The sequence below is a fragment of the Aquarana catesbeiana genome, linkage group LG08, assembly GCF_042186555.1.
Source record: "Aquarana catesbeiana isolate 2022-GZ linkage group LG08, ASM4218655v1, whole genome shotgun sequence".
In the NCBI taxonomy this organism is placed as follows: Eukaryota; Metazoa; Chordata; class Amphibia; order Anura; family Ranidae; genus Aquarana; species Aquarana catesbeiana.
The window spans coordinates 146,057,864-146,076,805 of record NC_133331.1 but is presented as its reverse complement, the minus strand read 5'-3'; the positions used below and the strand labels follow the sequence as shown (position 1 = coordinate 146,076,805).

The 18,942-nt window shown below is 42.4% G+C and overlaps 1 protein-coding gene across 2 annotated transcripts in view; it reads left to right on the top strand.

Annotated features, from left to right (window-relative positions):
* The window catches only part of FAM149B1 (family with sequence similarity 149 member B1), a 64,034-nt gene that overhangs the window by 39,099 nt on the left and 5,993 nt on the right, over positions 1-18,942 (top strand). For both annotated transcript variants that reach the window (XM_073596543.1, XM_073596542.1), the window contains 4 exons: positions 3,306-3,418; positions 11,095-11,319; positions 12,944-13,064; positions 17,616-17,697. In XM_073596543.1, coding sequence (XP_073452644.1) covers positions 3,306-3,418; positions 11,095-11,319; positions 12,944-13,064; positions 17,616-17,697 — 541 coding nt within the window. The remainder of the gene's footprint in view (positions 1-3,305; positions 3,419-11,094; positions 11,320-12,943; positions 13,065-17,615; positions 17,698-18,942) is intronic.

Sequence of the window (18,942 nt, the reverse complement as noted above, 5' to 3'; positions counted from 1 at the left end):
TTAAGAAAATACAGATGTAATTAAAGTAAAATGCATCTAATACTAATATAGTCAAATTCCTATACTAATGTTAATAGGTGTAGGTGAATGTACTGTTGGTTTTCACCATCATGCTCTTTTCTGACTATACTATTGACATAACGGTCATCACTGCTCAAAAGTTAAGTTCACCTTTTCAGGGGGAGGGAGGAGGAGGGGGGAAGGGGGGGATAACTAGGAAGAAATCAATGGTAAACAATCGAACCATAGAGGGGTTGGTTATTTTCTGTGTAATAAAATGACTTAATTAATGTAACAGATTTAAAGCCACAATGATGTGATGATAAAAGGGAAGTATTTTTGAATGTTACCTATTTGAAAAATCTATTCCCATGGTTAATCTTCTCGCTGACGTGGCAAAAAAACCCCAAAAAGTTCACCTTTTCAGAAAAAACAATAAATGCAAATTTTTTGCAGGTAAAAAAATGTGCATTTTTTTTTTTTTTTGCAGGAGCCTGTAAAGCATTGCACCAGCAATCAGCAGATCACTGATGCCATGCAGGTCTCCTGCAGACCTGTCAGTGTATTTGCTTGCTCGTACCTCATACAAGGAAGCCGATACATGCTGGCAGGAAGAATGAATGAACTACCACATCACTCACAGCGCCTTGGTAGTTCATTGAAAAGCCGCAAAAGCTGACGGATCTTGTCATTTTCCATTTACAGAGCGCTGTAAATGAGTGACGCGGCTAGGTGGACGGAGCCCCACACAGCCACAATTTTTTAAAAATTTTGACAGCTAGTGAGTGGAGAATATCCCCGGCTAGCTGGCACAGCGAGGATCGGAAGGTGCAAGGGCCGGTGCATTCATAACATGTTACACCCCGAATATGGGTGTAACATATAACGGGTTATGAAAGTTGAACTTATGTTTTAAGATATTGTACACATCAGCCTCTTTAAAACACTTGGGAAAAAACTGCACCAATAAGTTACCACCAGTGAGTTGTTAAGACCAAGTAATGCATCAATCTCCATAGCTGTGTCTTGCTTTTCTGCATGTCTTCTCTTGCACCCTCTTCATGTCCCACACCCAGCTATTTCTCAGGCCTCCATCACCATGTCCCACATCCCCCCCATGTCCCACCATATTCCACACCCAGCCATGTCCCAGGTCTCCTTCATCTATCCTGTACCCCTTCGTGTCCCACAGCCACCCTGTGTATGGAGTGCAAGGTTGAGAGGTGTGATGTGTACAGAGTGCAGGGTTCAGGGGGTGCGCTGTGTATGGAGTGCAGGTTTGAGGGGGTGCACTGTGTATGGCGTGCAGGGTTGAGGGGGTGTGCTGTGTTATGGCGTGCAGGGTTGAGGGGGTGCGCTGTGTATGGTGTGCAGGGTTGAGGGGGTGTGCTGTGTTACGGCGTGCAGGGTTGAGGGGGTGCGCTGTGTTACGGCGTGCAGGGTTGAGGGGGTGCGCTGTGTTACGGCGTGCAGGGTTGAGGGGGTGCGCTGTGTTACGGCGTGCAGGGTTGAGGGGGTGCGCTGTGTTACGGCGTGCAGGGTTGAGGGGGTGCGCTGTGTTACGGCGTGCAGGGTTGAGGGGGTGCGTTGTGTTACGGCGTGCAGGGTTTGAGGGGGTGCACTGTGTTACGGCGTGCAGGGTTGAGGGGGTGCGCTTTGTTACGGCGTGCAGGGTTGAGGGGGTGCGCTGTGTACGGCGTGCAGGGTTGAGGGGGTACGCTGTGTACGGCTAGCAGGGTCGAGGGGGTGTGCTGTGTACGGTATGCAGGGTTGAGGGGGTATGCTGTGTACGGCTTGCAGGGTTGAGGGGTGTGCTGTGTACGGTGTGCAGGGTTGAGGGGATGCACTGTGTACGGCGTGCAGGGTTGAGAGGTTACATCTGTGTACATCTCCCCCCAAATACAAAGCCCACAGACTCCATTTCAGAGCTTTTTTCTTACAGTGTCTGTGCAGGCTGCGGTGAGGAGGGGCTTCTGCCTGTGTGGATGCCTCATCCTCTTCCCCCTGGCCCGGGTTTCCTCTAGTCCTGGGGTGGTGTGGGGTCAGAGTGCTGGGGCCCGCATAGCAGCACACTGACAGGCAGGACAAGCGGTGGCGGAAGCCCTGGCTGTGGGCTAAGAGGACAGACTGAGCGGGGATCCTGGTTTTGGGAGGAGAGGATGCCACACCTGCCCTCCTCCTTTCCCCCCTCTCCACATGCCGCACGGTTATGGACTACCCTCTCCAATGCCTGGGGTGGATAGACTTCACATTAGTGCTGTCACCGCTGGAGCCTAAGCCGGGACTCCATAACAAAAGTTCTTCTAGTTCTTCCTCTTAGTGAAGAGCTCTCGCTCTCCTAGACTGCACAGAGCAGGAGATGAGCTGCTGGCACCGAACGGAACCTGTGCCCCTCTAAATTTTGCTCCAGGGACAACCTCTCCCCCTGCACCCCCCCCCCCCCCCCCGCTATGCCACTGCTTGGGGCACTCTGCACATGCTCAGTTTGGTGTGTATTGCTAGAGAGGTTTTTATTTTGGAGAGTGCATGTGATCAGCACAGGGCCAATCAGCACTGTCCAGACAGAAAGTTGGGGATCATGCAGCCTCATCGGACAGTCAGAGGAGAATGAAAACTCCTACTACAAGATTTAACCAGTGCTTGGCCGGACACTCGTAGAAGTAACAAGACTGATATATACTGCTGATGAGAAAAGGTATTGAGCAGTTTATATTTACTAAAATAATTGCATTTCCATGTTCTGTGTACTGTGGGAGATCAGATATAGTGAATGCAGGTTCTGGGTTTTGTAACACTTTGAATCTGATGACAAGTGATGTAATCATCAAAGCAGATCATGTTCAATATAAGGCTATTGGGAGTCAGCTGGACATTGTGGTTGCATGTTTTAAAAATTCACTAGCACAATACGTTCTGATAACTAAAAACATGTACGTCACACTGTACCCCACCACAGCCGTAGACAGCACTCCTTTATATCTAACCACGCCACTTGAAATGTTATCAGCACACCAGACTACAATTCCAAATTTTGTTTCCACCTTTTTGATATGTACGGTTTGTAGGTCCTGTGGACACGTTCTTGGTCATGCCCACGATGAGTATCTGTCTGAAATGCAGTTGTTCAGGCTCTCTTTCTGCACAGACCATTCAAAAAAAAAAAATAGAAATGCTATCTTGGTGTGCTGATAACAAAATCAATTTAAAAAAAATATCCCTGATTACATGTTCATCTTTGCATATTCCAACCTTAGCACCCCTGTGATGTTTAGACTGTAAGAATAATAACCTGCTATGAATTGCAGGCCAATCGTTCTCAAGGGGGTAGCATCTCGAATCAGCGTAACCTGAATGAACTAATGATGATTCATGGAATCCCTTTACAGCAGAGGAATATCCATCTTATGGACAAAGTCCTGTGAGTCTGATCATCATTTTATAATTGTGTTTATACATTTTAGTTTTAGCCATTGTTAAAAGATAATACTGATGGATGGTAAAGTATAATTAGTCATTATTTTATTTTTGTTTTTGGATAGAGTGAAGAGGGATTTTCCTTCAGGCCCTGTCCCAGAGACACAGCAGGAATTAAGAACAAATCACTCTGAAGGGATATCCCTTCTAAAGCCCCGTACACAGGGGGCCGAATGTCGGGCGGCATTGGCCAGTTCAATAGAAACCTGACGACATTCAGCCAATGTGTACAGCAGCTGTTCGGCCAGCTTCTGTCGAAGGGGCATGACTAGAAAAAAGGTCTGCCGACCGGCTCCTAATCGGCGCTTTCAGCCAGTGGCTAAGAGCGCTGACCGGAGTGTTCTGGTGGGGGGGCCATTCCCATGTCAGGACACAATAGAGCAGCAGAGGAGATCGCTGTACTGACATCAGATAGTTAGTACAGCGGCTCTTACCTGAGCTGTCAGGTTTTTTTTCGTTCAGCCTGCTGGGTTAAACAAAAAAAAATTGTATACGAGGCTTTAGTTATTGGAAGGTTCCCTCCCAACTCCTGTTCCTAGGAAAACTCTTAACTTTGCATTTCCCATCATTTTCTGTACCAGAGACAATGGTCCTCAGGTCAAATTCTGAAACTACCTAGCGGAGACACAGCAGTAATATAAACCTGACAGGGAGTCTAACTCTTTTGCCCCGTACAGACGGTCGGATTTTCCGACGGAAAATGTGTGATAGGACCTTGTTGTGGGAAATTCCTACCGTGTGTAGGCTTCATCACACATTTTCCATCGGATTTTCCGACACACAAAGTTTGAGAGCAGGATATAAAATTTTCCGACAACAAAATCCGTTGTCGGAATTTCCGATCGTGTGTACACAAATCCGAAGCACAAAGTGCCATGCATGCTCAGAATAAATAAAGAGATCAAAGCTATTGGCTACTGCCCCGTTTATAGTCCCGACGTACGTGTTTTACGTCACCGCGTTTAGAACGATCGGATTTTCCGACAACTTTGTGTGACCGTGTATATGCAAGACAAGTTTGAGCCAACATCCGTCGGAAAAAATCCTAGGATTTTGTTGTCGAAATGTCCGATCAATGTCCGACCGTGTGTACGGGGAATTTCACTTTTCTATCCAAAATGTAAAAAAACATTTTTTGACTTTATACACAGTTTTATTAGGAGCGTTTTATACTGTACATGCATATTTCTGAACACACTCAAACTGTCCTGCAGCTTGGTGAGGTTGTACTGCAGTATGCATTTGCTCTGGATAAGTATATTAATTATGGTGGTATGTATGGAATCAATATTTAAACCCTCTCAGTGCTGGAATAAAAAAAAAAAAAAAAACAATAAAATAAATGTGAATCTCTAACTGCAAGCTGCTGTGCTACAACCCCAAAGATGTATAAAAATTATTTTCGGTGATGAGAAACGCCCAGCAAAAGCTCAGCTGAATCTGAAAGAATGTGAGAATACAATGTATCCAGATCCAATCAAAAATATACAACGTTGCAGAACTGAAACAAAATAAAATGAAACAAAAATAAAGACGTTTATACAGTGTCCAAACATATAATCCTCTGTGTCCAAAAAAAAAAAAAAAACGTAAAATAATAAACAATAAGTGTATAATTTCCCCAGTGTCCAAATATCCTATAGAACAGCCTTATGCCCCATACACACGATCAGAAATTCCGTCAGAAAAAACTTGGATGTTTTTTCCGACTGAATTCCGCTCAAGCTTGCCTTGCATACACACGGTCACACAAAAGTTCTCTGAACTTTCGACTGCGGTGACGTACAACACTACGTCGAGCCGAGAAAATGAAGTTCAGTGCTTTCCAGCATGCGTCGAATTGTTTCCGAGCATGCGTGATTTTTTGCGCGTCCGAATTGCATACAGACGAACGCATTTTCGGGTAGGAACTTTTTCCGACCGAAAAATAGAGAACCTGCTCTCAATCTTTTGCTGGCTGGAATTCTGCCAGCAAAAGTCCGATGGAACATACACACAGTCGGAATTTCTGACCAAACCGAATTTTGCTGGCAGAATTTCTGATCGTGTGTACGGGGCATAAGAATAATAGACAACGTGAAACAATCAGTGGATTCTAATCGTGTGCTGATGGCAGAAACATGAACGTATGAATGTGAATCCTTCATAAATGTGTTTTACCACGTGTACTGAACCACATACCAAATATTCCACTGGTGACACCATCCACCCAAAGAGTAAAACCCCACACTCACCGGAAAGTATTGCCTTACTTAATTTAAAAGGAATGCAGTAGCGCTTAAATATATGAATTCCAACCAGTACACCATTCTCTCTTTCTCCTCCTGTTCAAGGGGTTAATAGGGAGAACATGGACTGAGTAAAGCCTTCTAATTACTGCTCCCTTTACTGCTCTCCATCTCATAATTTGTATAAGGTGATGAAAACTACTCACATAAGTCAAGATAAAAGCTTGCAGAAAAGCCAAGCAAGCCACCTCTCACACACAGCACTGCTGGCCAGCTTGTATGGCTACTCCATGTAATAAACCACCTAACTGTGTTGTCAGACTCCCTCTTCTGTCCCACGATATCGCTCTGACCGACGCGTTTTGTTGCCATAGCAACTTTATTAAGGGGATAGAGCGATAGTAACAAACATTTCCTTATATACCGTCCCCTTCTGGCTTACACATTAAATTGAAGTGGATCTAAACCAAAAGCAAACATTTAATATACTGCAGGTGATACAGCCAGTAGGTCTGTTATTTTTCATCTTCCTTGAACAGACCAAACTTAACCTTTTACCACTGACAGGGGTGCTTGCAATGGTCAGCTTTTATTCATTTATGTAAAAACTTTATCCCAAAAGGAAAAAAGAAAACTGTATCTTGTAATTTGTTAGTCAAGTCCATTTAAATTTTCATCTAACACTACCCTCTCCACAGGTTGACAATGCTGCTGTCCAAGAGTGGCTCTGTTGCTCCTCTATTTAGTGGAGCCACCCTAAAGCCCTAAAGCTGGGTATACACGTACCAAAATTTGGCTGGTTAAGCAGGAAGTGGCCAAATTTTGGTATGTGTGTACTAAAACCCAGTGGAGATCCGCGCTAGACAAAAAAAAATGAATTGAAAATTATATAAAAAGTTTAACAGATACCAACCTAATCAATATAGTTCAAAGTACAGCGCACATCATCATCAAATGAAAAATAAATAAAAATTATTACAAAAAAAATAAATGGTTACAGGTGATAAAAAAAGTCCTCAAAACAACCCAAACTGAAGTGATAATGTGTTTGTAAGAGTTAACAAATGAATAAAAAGTCCAAAAATGTGCAAAAAAGAAGGTGATGCTTCCTGGAATGACTCCAAGGACAGACAGACACAAAGGCTCCACAAATATCCAGTGAAAGTGAAGGTAAGAAGTGGCTGCCTACCAAAAGTCGTTGGTTTTTAAATTAATGAAAAGCCAGAAAACGCTTTAGGGGATAAACCCCAAACAAATCCACACTGATTGTAACAGCTTCAAACACCCTCGGCTCCTCGACTCCACTCTCAATATAGGGGGGCATATACAGTGCCTTGAAAAAGTATTTATACCTCTTGAAATTTTCCACATTTTTTACAACCAAAACAAAAACATAAATGTATTTTATTGGAATTTTATGTGATGGACCAACACAAAGTGACACATAATTGTGAAGTGGAAGGAAAATTATAAATGGTTTTCCAAACGTTTTAGAAATAAATATGTGTAAAGTGTGGGGTGCATTTGTATTCAGTCCCCCGAGTCAATACTTTGTAGAACCACCTTTTGCTGCAATTACAGCTGCAAGTCTTTTTGGGGATGTCTCTACCAGCTTTCCACATCTAGAAGTTTTGTCCATTCTTCTTTGCAAAATAGCTCAAGCTCTGTCAGATTGGATGGAGAGCATCTGTGAACAGCAATTCTCAAGTCTTGCCACAGATTCTCAATTGGATTTAGGTCTGGACTTTGACTGGGCTATTCTTAAAAAAAAGGAATATGCTTTGATCTAAACCATTCCATTGTAGCTTTGGCTGTATGTTTAGGGTCGTTGTATTGCTGGAGGGTGAACCTCCGCCCCAGTCTCAAGTCTTTTGCAGACTCTAACGCCGCCTACACACGATCGGATATTCCGACAACAAAATCCTGGATTTATTTCCAGCGGATCTTGGCTCAAACTTGTCTTGCATACACACAGTCACACAAATCTTGTCGGAAATTTTGAACGTCAAGAACGTGGTGACGTACAACACGAACAACGAGCCGAGAAAAATGAAGTTCAATAGCCAGTGCGGCTCTTCTGATTGATTCCAAGCATGCATGTAATTTTGTGCGTCGGAATTGTGTACACACGATCGGAACCAGCTTTCAAATTCTTGTTGTCGGAAATTCCGACAAAAAAATGTCCAATGGAGCCTACACACGGTCGGAATTTCCGACAACAAGCTCCCATCAAACATTTGTTCCGTTCGTGTGTACGTGACGCGGCATTACAGGTGTAGTGTTAGTTTTCCACCACACATAGCATTTTGCTTTTAGGCCAAACTGTTCAATTTTGGTCTCATCTGAGCAGAGCACCTTCTTTCACATGTTTGCTGTGTCCCCCACATGGCTTCTCGCAAACTGCAAAGGGGACTTATAGCTTTCTTTCAACAATGGCTTTCTTCTTGCTGCTCTTCCATAATGGCCAGATTTGTGGAGTGCACGACTAATTGTTGTCCTGTGGACAGATTCTCCCTTACTAAGTTGTGGATCTTTGCAGCTCCTCCAGAGTTACCATGGGCCTCTTGGCTGCTTCTCTGATTAATGTTCTCCTTGCCTGGCCTGTTAGTTTAGGTGAACGGTCATGTCTTGGTAGGTTTGCAGTTGTGCCATACGCTTTCCATTTTCAGATGATGGATTTTACAGTGTTCTGTGAGATGTTCAAAGCTTGGGATATTTTTTATAACCTAACCCTGCTTTAAACTTCTACACAACTTTATCCCTGACCTGTCTGGTGTGTTCCTTGGCTTTCATGATGATGTTTGTTCACAAAGGTTCTCTAACAAACCTCTGAAGGCTTCACAGAACAACTGTATTTATACTGAGATTAAATTGCACATAGATGGACCCTATTTACTAATTAGGTGACTTCTGAAAGCAATTGGTTCCACTAGATTTTAGTTAGGGGTATCAGAGTAAAGAGGGCTGAATATAAATGCACAGCCACACTTTTCAGATATTTATTTGTAAAACATTTCGAAAAACCATTTATCATTTTCCTTCCACTTCATAATTATGTCCAACTTTGTGTTGGGCTATCACTTAAAATCCCAATAAAATACATTTACGTTTTTGGTCATAACATGACAAAATGTGGAACATTTTAAGGGGTACGAATACTTCTTCAAGGCACTGTTTAACATAGAAACACATAGTGTAGTATATAATGATGAGAGTTTGTTTAAAAACAAACCATATTACACTCACATTTCTGAAGATAAAAAACATGAGTTTCTGTATAGTAAAAGATGCAGCTTAAGGAAAACTCGGTGACAAAGTACTTTTGGCCGGCGACCGCTGTACGTGGTGACATCACATTAGGTACGGAAGGCCTGAAGGACTGTGTGGCCGAGTTTTCATTAAGCTGCAGCTTCTACAATACAGAAACACATGTTTTTTATCTTCAGAAATGTGAGTTAATATGGTTTGTTTTTACATTTAACTCTCATCATTATACTGTATAATACACTATGAGTTTCTATGTTATATATGCCCCCCCTATATTAAGAGTGGAGTCGAGGAGCCGAGGGTGTCTGAAGCTGTTACAATCAGTGTGGATTTGTTTGGGGTTTATCCCTTAAGCGTTTTCTGTCTTTTCATTTATTTGAAAGCCAACGACTTTTGATAAGCAGACACTTTTTACCTTCACTTTCACTTGGTGTTTGTGGAGCCTTTGTGTTTGCCTGTCCTCTCTCTTGGAGTAATTCCGAGAAGCATCAACTTCTTTTTTGCACATTTGTGGACAGTGGGGGGCTGGTGCTCCAGCCGGGTGGTGGTGTGGCTTCAAACAAACTCCCTGCCCCCCCCCGCGGACCCCACCCCACGGGTGTTACTTACGCGGTCGGACTCTCAATTGGCGCCGATGCAGAGCACTGAGAGATCGCTCTGGGCGGCCATCTCCTGAGTCCCGGATCTTCCTGTACATCCTCCCCCCCTGACCAGCCAATACAATCGCTTCTCCTCTTGGCCAATCGCGCTCCTTCTGCTTCCTGATTGGCCTGGAGGAGAAGCAGGAAGAAATGAGCGAATATCAATTATTGTCGCTATTGTCACACAATTAGATGGTCGGCGTTTCCCCACTGTCAAAATACAATAGTGTGCTAGGGTAGATCCCTACATCCACATTGCTTGTGTGGATGCAGGGATCTGTGTTTTTTTTTTTTTTGTTCAGCCCGCTTGTTGTGTACCCTGTTTTAGACAGTAGGTCTGTTACTGGCCAGATCACCAGGTAGAATTAAAGGGGAGAAAAGCCTTAAAGCCTAGGTTCACACTGACAGTGGGATTGAAATCATGCGAGTTCAGCTGAACTCGCATGATTTTATACCCGCATGTCAGTTCGACTTCGGGAGCGATTTCAGAGACATCTATGTGGGTTCCTGAACAGATGTCTATTGAAATCGCTCCCGAAGTCGCCAAAAGTAGTACAGAAACTACTTTTGGGAATTGGTGCGGAGCCACAAATGCGGCATCGCACCAATTCGGACGGTGTCATTGCCAGCAATTTCCACCAATTTGGCATGAGATTTGACATGTTAAATCGCATCAATGTGAACCTAGGCGAAAAGATAACTAACGCAGCCACCACATGTAAGAAATGGTAAGCTGCAATATATAACATTTTTGTTTTTAGATTCAGATACCCTAAGGGCACTTTCACACTGGGCGGGCAGTCGTCGACTATTTTTAGCGGCGATTTACCTTCGTTTTTGCAGCGCTTTTCGGTCGCTAGCGGGGCGCTTTTATCCCCTGTTAACAGCCTGAAAAATGGTTCAAAGCGCTGATTCGGCAGTGCTGCCCATTGATTTTAATAGGCGGGGCGCTTTAGGAGCAGTGTATACACCGCTCCTACAGCGCCTCAAAGATGCTACTTGCAGGACTTTTTGGAGCGTCCTGCCAGCGCATCGCCCCAGTGTGAAAGCCCGAGGGAGTGACAGGAGAGGTGCTTTACGGGCACTATTTTTAGTGCTATATCGCCTGTAAATAGCCTCAGTGTGATAGTAGCCTTACAGTTGTTATGAGGGGTACATTATAGCTTATTCTTTGCATGTTACATACATATTGTTTGGAATACTATTACATAGAATAGCCACTATGATGGCTTACAGCATTCGATTCTGGATGTATCTCCTTTCACAGACACTAGAGTCTATTGTCTTCTTTCAAGTGCTCGGGTTTTCTCCCACATTCTAAAAACTTCCTGGCATACCTACTTACTGTAATAAGCTACATAGTGAAAACAATCATATTAATACTTTTATATACAAAAGGTACCTAAAATCAAACCTTATGTAGAGTATGTGAATGCATTGTAGACGTGCGTGTTGTAATCACGATTTATATTTTCTTTTTATAGAGATTCTGAAGACAAGCCAAACATTAGACCCACTTCTGCTGCTGTAATGTCTGGGAAACCACGGCCAGGCCGACCACTGGAACACAGTACCTCTTCATTGTCTCATAACGTCCCTTCAGCAAGACGGCGTAACCCTCCACGAACTCTACACCCAATCAATAATAATCCTAATACTTCCAGGTCTGGGACACCAAAAATGGAAGAAGTCATCAGGGGAACACGACTGTACGTATTTAGGTTACTGGGATCTGCTGTCCAAGTGGCATAATTTACTTTTTTTTCTGTACTATTTCCTTTTTTGGTTTAACCACTTCAGCCCCGGAAGGATTTGCCCCTTTAATGACCAGGCCATTTTTTTGCGATACGGCACTGCGTCGCTTTAACTGACAATTGCACGGTCGTGCAACGTTGTACCCAAACAAAATTGACGTCCTTTTTTTCCCACAAATAGAGCTTTCTTTTGGTAGTATTTAATCACTGCTGCGATTTTTTTTATTTTTTGCGCTATAAACAAAAAGCGACAGTTTTGAAAAAAAACTAAATTTTTTTTACTTTTTGCTATAATACATATCCAAAAAAAAATGTATTCATCAGCTTAGGCCAATATATTTTCTTCTACATATTTTTGGTAAAAAAAATCCCAATAGGTGTATATTGATTGATTTGCGCAAAAGTTATCGCATTTACAAACTATGGGATAGATTTAGGGACTTTATTTTTTATTGTGTTTACTAGTAATGGCGGCGATCTGCGATTTTTAGTAGGACTGCGTCTTTGCGCCGGACAAATCTGACCCCAAATGACACTTTTTGGGAACCAGTGACATCATTACATTGATCAGTGCTATAAAAATGCACTGATCAATGTAAAAATGTCACTGGCAGGGAAAGGGTTAACACTAGGGGGCGATCATGGGGTTAACTGTGTTCTCAGGTGCGTTCTAACTGTAGGGGGGGGGGATGGGTTGCCAGAGACATGACAGAGATCACTGTTCCCGATCACTGGGAATAGTGGATCTCTGTCATGTCACCTGTCAGAACAGGGATTTGCCTTGTTTACAAAGGCAGATCCCCGTTCTGCCTCTGTATTAGGCGATCAGGGGTCGCCCATGGACATCGAGTCCGCTCGAACCGTGGGCACGCTCCTACAACTACGGCGATTTGCGCAGGAGAGCCAACCTGCCGCCGTATAACAGCGGCTGGTCGGCAAGCAGTTAAGGCAAGTAGCAGAATAATCTCTCACAGTTTAGGCCTCTTAAAGCCAGACTTACTTCTCAGACCAGGCACCTTACCCTAAAATAACCCTTTATTATTGTATCTAACCTCAAAACTGTATGTTGACTACGTTTAAGTAGCTCACCCTCCACAGCTGTAACAGTTTGTACCGCCTCCTCCTCCCTTTTAAATTTGTAAGCTCCATGAGCAGGGTCCTCCTAATCCTCCTGTATTGAACTGTATTGTAACTGTGCCGTCTTCGTTATTTTGTAAAGCACTGCACAAACTGTTGGTGCTATATATAAATCCTGTATAACAACAATCAGACCAACTGCATTTTTGCCAGCACATTCCAACATGCAGTAATGTGTTACGGTGCACTGCAATGCAGGTGCATTATGGAGGTGCATTGGGGGTGCCATTTGAAATGAATGGCACAGAGTGCAGCCAATGCATATAAGGTGCGTTATGCACAGTGGTGTGAATAGGCCCTAGAAGTCTTTTCTTCCTTAATGTAGGTATTGCTGTTTTGGTTTAGAATAATATATAACTAATCTTATTCTTAAATTAATTGGATGAAAATATTAGTTGAACTTATAGTTAAAACAAATTTCTTTATGTTTTGCTGAGGACAGTCAAACTGCAAATGACCAGCTGCCCTGCTCCCCAGTTCCATTCAACCGAAACAATCTGCTCCCACCTATCGGTACCTCAGATACAGAATACCACTACTTGCCTGGATCACAGAGACAAATGGTAACGATAAAGATATTATGTATATTTGGTCCATTCTGCAGTTAAAGGGGTACACACTTTATACACACTAGATACTTTTAGCATGGGCAGTAGAGCTAAACACTACAGTTCTGCTACTTGTATTGCTCAATGGATTAATATGTGCTACTTGGGAGATCCACTTTTCCTATTGAGGGTTTTAGGATGGGTAACTTTGTAGTGGCACTTTAGCCAGAAAATTAGGACCTGCTAGATCACTGCAGTCTGGTCCCTTTTGCAGGTATAGTGATGTAAAACATCAAAAACAAGTGTCTATACTGTTTAAAATTGCTCTCTAATTTAGGCACTGTGCCAGCTGCTTCTGTTTGTAACTGCTGTGGTGCTGCACATGTGATCAGTTGACACCAGCCATTTGATGGTTTGACAGTTTGCTTGAGGACACAAGCAAATGTAACAGTTAGCAATCCCGGCATTCCAGAAATGTAACTTTTTGGAAATTGATGTGTTTAGTTCCACATTATGATTTACTGCTGTCCAGGGCATTGGCAAAATGGCAGCCTCCAGCAAGAGGAAACAGGAGCAATGCTGGAGGCAATTTACAGCACACACTCATTTTGGTAGCATAATTATTAATGTGGAATGTATGTTTCTTGCTAAAGAACATTATTTTTTTTATCAAGTTATTATGGGTAAAGTTCCGCTTTAAATTATAATAAAAGACCAAGGCTGCTCTTATTGGAGAAAGGCATCTCAGTTGGATACTTCAATATGTTATTACATTTTTTAAATATATTGGAGCCTTCCATAACAAGGACTGTTCAGTTGACAGTTCATCCCTTGTACATTAATGTGGGGAATGTTCACCAATCGGAAGAAAGAGGTTTTATGGTACTATTATTCAGACTAAGTTATAGACTGCCAACAGGGTTAGTGATAGCTGAATTATAAAAGTGTATACCATGAAGAATCACATTATTAGTTACAATTTTGAAATTGGACAATGTGTTGAACTAGAAGCTACATTGTATTTGCGTTTTTCGATGTAGGGATTTATTCCACTGCCAGTATGTATATAAAAAAAAAAAAAGTATTTCTTACATTGAAGTCAACGTTTAAAATTAAAACTTCAAAATGCATTCAAGAGGCACTACAACCTTCTCATTTCACCAGAGCTCCATCCAGGCATAGCTGTCATTCACCTCTTTATCCCAAACAGCTCACTGCAGGCTCTTTTTTTTTTTTTTAAATGTCACTACGGACATGTTTCTCAATGCCACCACTCATATTCAAGCCTTCCTGAAAATCTTATAAATAATACAGGGGGCAGAGAGACTTTATAAAGACTTCAGGAAGTATACTACCAGGGACCCTGTGAGGTGTTATCTGAATTGTTGCTGCAGATGCCTCATATTAAAGCAAATCAAGTGAAGATTGTGTCACTTATGGAGTATTTGCTGGATAACATTGCCAGTTCACTGATTGGTTTCGCTTGTCACGTTTTAAGGCACAGTGGGTTTTATTTCAGTTGTACATCATGTCCAAGAACATGAATGAATGCAGCAGTCATAAAACTGATCCTGACACAAAACTGAACATTTACTGGAATGATTTTCTTCAGCTTATTGTTACATTTTAGCTAAAGTTGTTTTTCCCAAGTGTCTTTTTTTTTCTTTGTGTATTTCAGGAGCTGTTTAAGAATTGAGAGCTGGGGATATGCTGTGTAGGTTATTCATATAAAACCTATTGTGAATTCTGCATTCTATCTCCAGTGTGTGTTTGTGATGGTGTGCTTCAGGTGCTCACACATGGAGGATCATCCTCAAATGCCTTCATGGATCTCACACTAAACACACTGTAAAAAGTTGTATAGCTAAGGCTGTACAAAGATTGTCCCGTTAAGCTGGAAGTACAACAATTTGGATTTCTTTAAGGTGGAACTAAACCTATTTATCCTTTACAGGAAAGGAAGCTGCCACCTTAGCCTCCGTTTGATCTGCAGTTGCTATGGTGCTGCACATGTGATCAGCTTTGACATCAACCATTTGATGGCCAAACCTATTGGTTGAGAGCACAATCAACTGTGACAGTTATTCACAGCATGCCTTAGATGTAACTGTTGTGGTTTAAATTGATGGGTTTAGTTCCATTTTAAAACTGCACTAAAGGCAGTTTATACTTACCTTTCCAGCTTTCCTCCAGCTGTCCCGACCTTCACCAGGATCTTTTCCCCTGTGCTGGTTTTTAGCCAGCTTCATTGGTTAGCGCATGATGACACCACTCCTGCACATGCGTAGGCGGCCATCATTCTGGCCCACAGGGATCAGCACAGCTGCTGTAAGCTAATCTGAGCTGCTCAGATCAGTTTACAGTACATGCCTGGGGACACTGCAAATAGGCAGGTAAGTGTATTTTATTGCATGTCTCTTCTGCAATAAAAAAAACTGCCTGAATGTAGCAAACAGCGGAACTTTAGTGCTGCTTTAAAGGAGAAGCACAGCTGATGCTCATTTGGCTGTACTTCTCCTGTGGATCACAAGAGTGCAGTTCATTCTGCACTCCTGTGACCTGTTTTCAGCAGACAGCGGGCTGTCTGCTGATGTCAAAGAGCTGGTCCAGGCTTGGGAAAGATCGGGACCATATGGTTGGGATCTGCCCACATGCCTGGACCGGCACTCCGCTCAGCCTGTTAACGAGCCAAACTCATAGTCACCAGCTCTCTGCTCAGGAAGCTCTGAGAACTGAGCAATCAGCAGTGTTTGATCGTTCGGTTCTCAGCCTTAAAGCCGGCAGGGGACAGATGCATCATTGGACTGATGCTGCATCCACCTAGGTAAGTATGATTAAAAAAAAAAAAAAAAAAAAAGTTCCCATACTTCTCTTCTTAAGTTGTAATTCTTGGACACAACCAAATTTAAAATATGGTAGAAAGTTTAAGCATAACACATCTGTAAAATAATTACCGTATTGGTGTATAACACGCACTTTTCCCCCCTGAAAATAGAGGGCAAATCATGTGTGCGTGTTATGCGCCGATATTTTACCTGGGCTGCCTTGGAGGAAAGGGGGGGGGGGCAAGCGCCGCAGGATTACACAGCGCGAGGATCTCCTGTTTACTTGACGGCCGCTGTAATAGAAAGTCCCACCTCCTGGACCAGCTTCTATGATAGATGCCACATGTCCTGGCATTGGAACAGTGTTCTGTCTATCATAGGAGCCGATCCAGGAGGCGGGACTTCATATTACAGTGGCTGCCGAGTAAACGGGAGATTCCCGCTCTGAGTAATTTGGCGTCTCTAATCTCCGTGCACTGATCAGGCTGCATTGATGGGCACTGGTGGGGCTGCAGATGGGCACTGACCCCTATTTTGCTTCAAAGATCTTTATTTAAAATTTAAGTTTTTTTCCTAAAATGTCCCTCTTAAAATTAAGGTGCGTGTTATAAGCCGATAAATACGGTACTAGGAAAACTTTTATTTTTTTTTCTTTTAAGAAAAGACTGGATCCCCTGTCAGTTTTGTATTGCTACCTGTGTCTCTGTTGCTGATTTTGCCTTACTCTCTGTATGGTATAACCACTGTGACAGTGATTGAGGATAAATCTTTCTAACAGAGCCCCACATAGCAGTAAAACTGGGCAGTGGTTGTAATCCTTCCCCACTTTAAAACAAAGAAAGTTTTGGTTAGGTTTACACTTTAAATAGAAGACTGTCCTGAGCATTCTGGGTAAAACAGTGATTGGGATTGGTTCCCCTTTCCACAGTGGCTCTCTATGCATGGTGAAGACATATGGCTATACCCTTTTGAACACAACTAATTGGGACCTTTCTATCCCAAGAGAGACATTGATCCAATTGAATCCTAAATCAATTTTGGAATCTTTTAAACTTAACTTTTGACTTGTAGAGGGATTGTTCACGCAGGGCTATCCTTAGGCAGATTTATTGAAGTTTTACAGGTTGGCAGCTCCCCAACCCTCAGCTAATTTCCTTAGATTCTCCAAACATGAAGGTGTGTGCATGTGTGTCCCTTTTATTCCTGCTTTCTCATCTGGATTGTCTTCTTTACAAACCCACGCATGTAGTGGTTATTATGTCCTGTCATATTTGTGATCTCATGCTTGATTCATGAAAAACTCCGGTTTTGGAAAAGCAGGATTTTGTGAGTGAGGACATATATAAGCATTTAGCAGGTGGTAGTCCGGTGTCTGACACTGTAAAAATGAGTTGTGCTTGTTATCACCCCCTCTGCTTTCATTATACTGACTGACAGCAGAGATAATACAAATCAACACAAGATGATCCTGTGGCATCTTGGGAACAAAACTTCTTTTTTTTTTTTTTTTCTTGTTCAAACCTACTCAACAAGAAGACATTGAGGAGTGGCCATACACATACCCAGTTCTTTAAATCTTTTACACATGATTACGGGAGGGATAGTGGCCCATAAACAAATTGTTTTATTTACAGCATACAACTGGTCATATGGGCAATGGAAATGCAAATCGTACCTAGCGGAGTTCTTCTTTAAAATGTTACATGTTCCATTGACTTTATTGTGCTTTGTATTTTTTTAGCCAGATAACCCCCTGGGAAGATCATTTGTAAATTTAGACCACCCAAATCTACTTCGCCCAAGGAGAGGGTCTGATGAAATAGGTAATGTTAACTAACCTTGTATAACATGGAGTACACTTCTTAAGGAATGTGTGTTTTACAGCGGTCACCACATGGAGATTTTTGGCAGCGCAATGCACAGTAGCGTGCTGGCAAGGAGTGTTGGGATGCCTCTATGGCTCTTAGGCTGGACTCAGCACCGTATTGCAGCAATGCACCCTACATGCATTGGTGCACTACAGTGCCATTCATCCTGAATGGAACCCAATGCACCAGCATTGCGGTGCACAGTAACACACAATTTACTACCAGGCATTGTGGTGGTACACTACGTCACAAAAAGAATTGTGGAAACTTCTTCCTGTCAACTCCGGTGCCTTGGCAGCCCATTCAAGATGATTAGGCTGCCTTGACCCAATGCACCAGAATGGACAGATCTGAATGGGCACAAGTTGTTGATATCAATGTTGTTTAAAGGAGAACTCAAGGTAAATGTTTAAAAACAACCCCTAGTCCTGGTATGTTTTGCAAAATTTCACAATTATTGAATGTATTTTTTACATACACCTTTAGTATTTTACATTAGAAATATTGTTAAATTCATCCTCCACAATGCTTACTGTGAGTTTATTAGGCTTTATTACTTGCTCCCATTCGAATATGTTTCAGGCATTGAAGGTAAAGGTGACTTTCCAAAGCAGTGGCAAGACCTTGCCAGTTGGGTAATGCTATTTCATATGAGTAGGCTAGAGGTAAGAACATAGGACGATGCAGGCTCTTAACATTGGTGTCACTCTCAAGCCTGTAACATGTCTAGGGTGTGTGAATCACAAGTGCAGCTGAACAGGCAGGTAAAAAGTTAAAATCCTATTTACCGTAATTGTCTATAGTCCCACTTTAAAATGTGCAATTATTTGAACTTTATTTAGAATGTCTGCCAAGTGATTGTTGCTTTCTAGGTTTCTACTAGGAAGGCTATTCCTTCCTCCCTATGCTAACTGTCTTCATTAAGATAGGATTTACAAACAACACTGGTAGTAGCCAAGGACTTTGAGGAACATATAGATGCAAAGTAAACACTGCATATAAAAAAAAAACATACATATTATTATAACATTTAATTAAAGCCAAAACACAAACCAAACAAAGAAATATTGAATATAGGGTTTAAGTATTTGTTTAGATCCAATACACTCCACATGTAAACTCGACGCGTTTCAATAGATCGTCTTCAGGCATACATGTGAATGATCAGCATGATGAAACCCATAATGTCCTACCATGCTA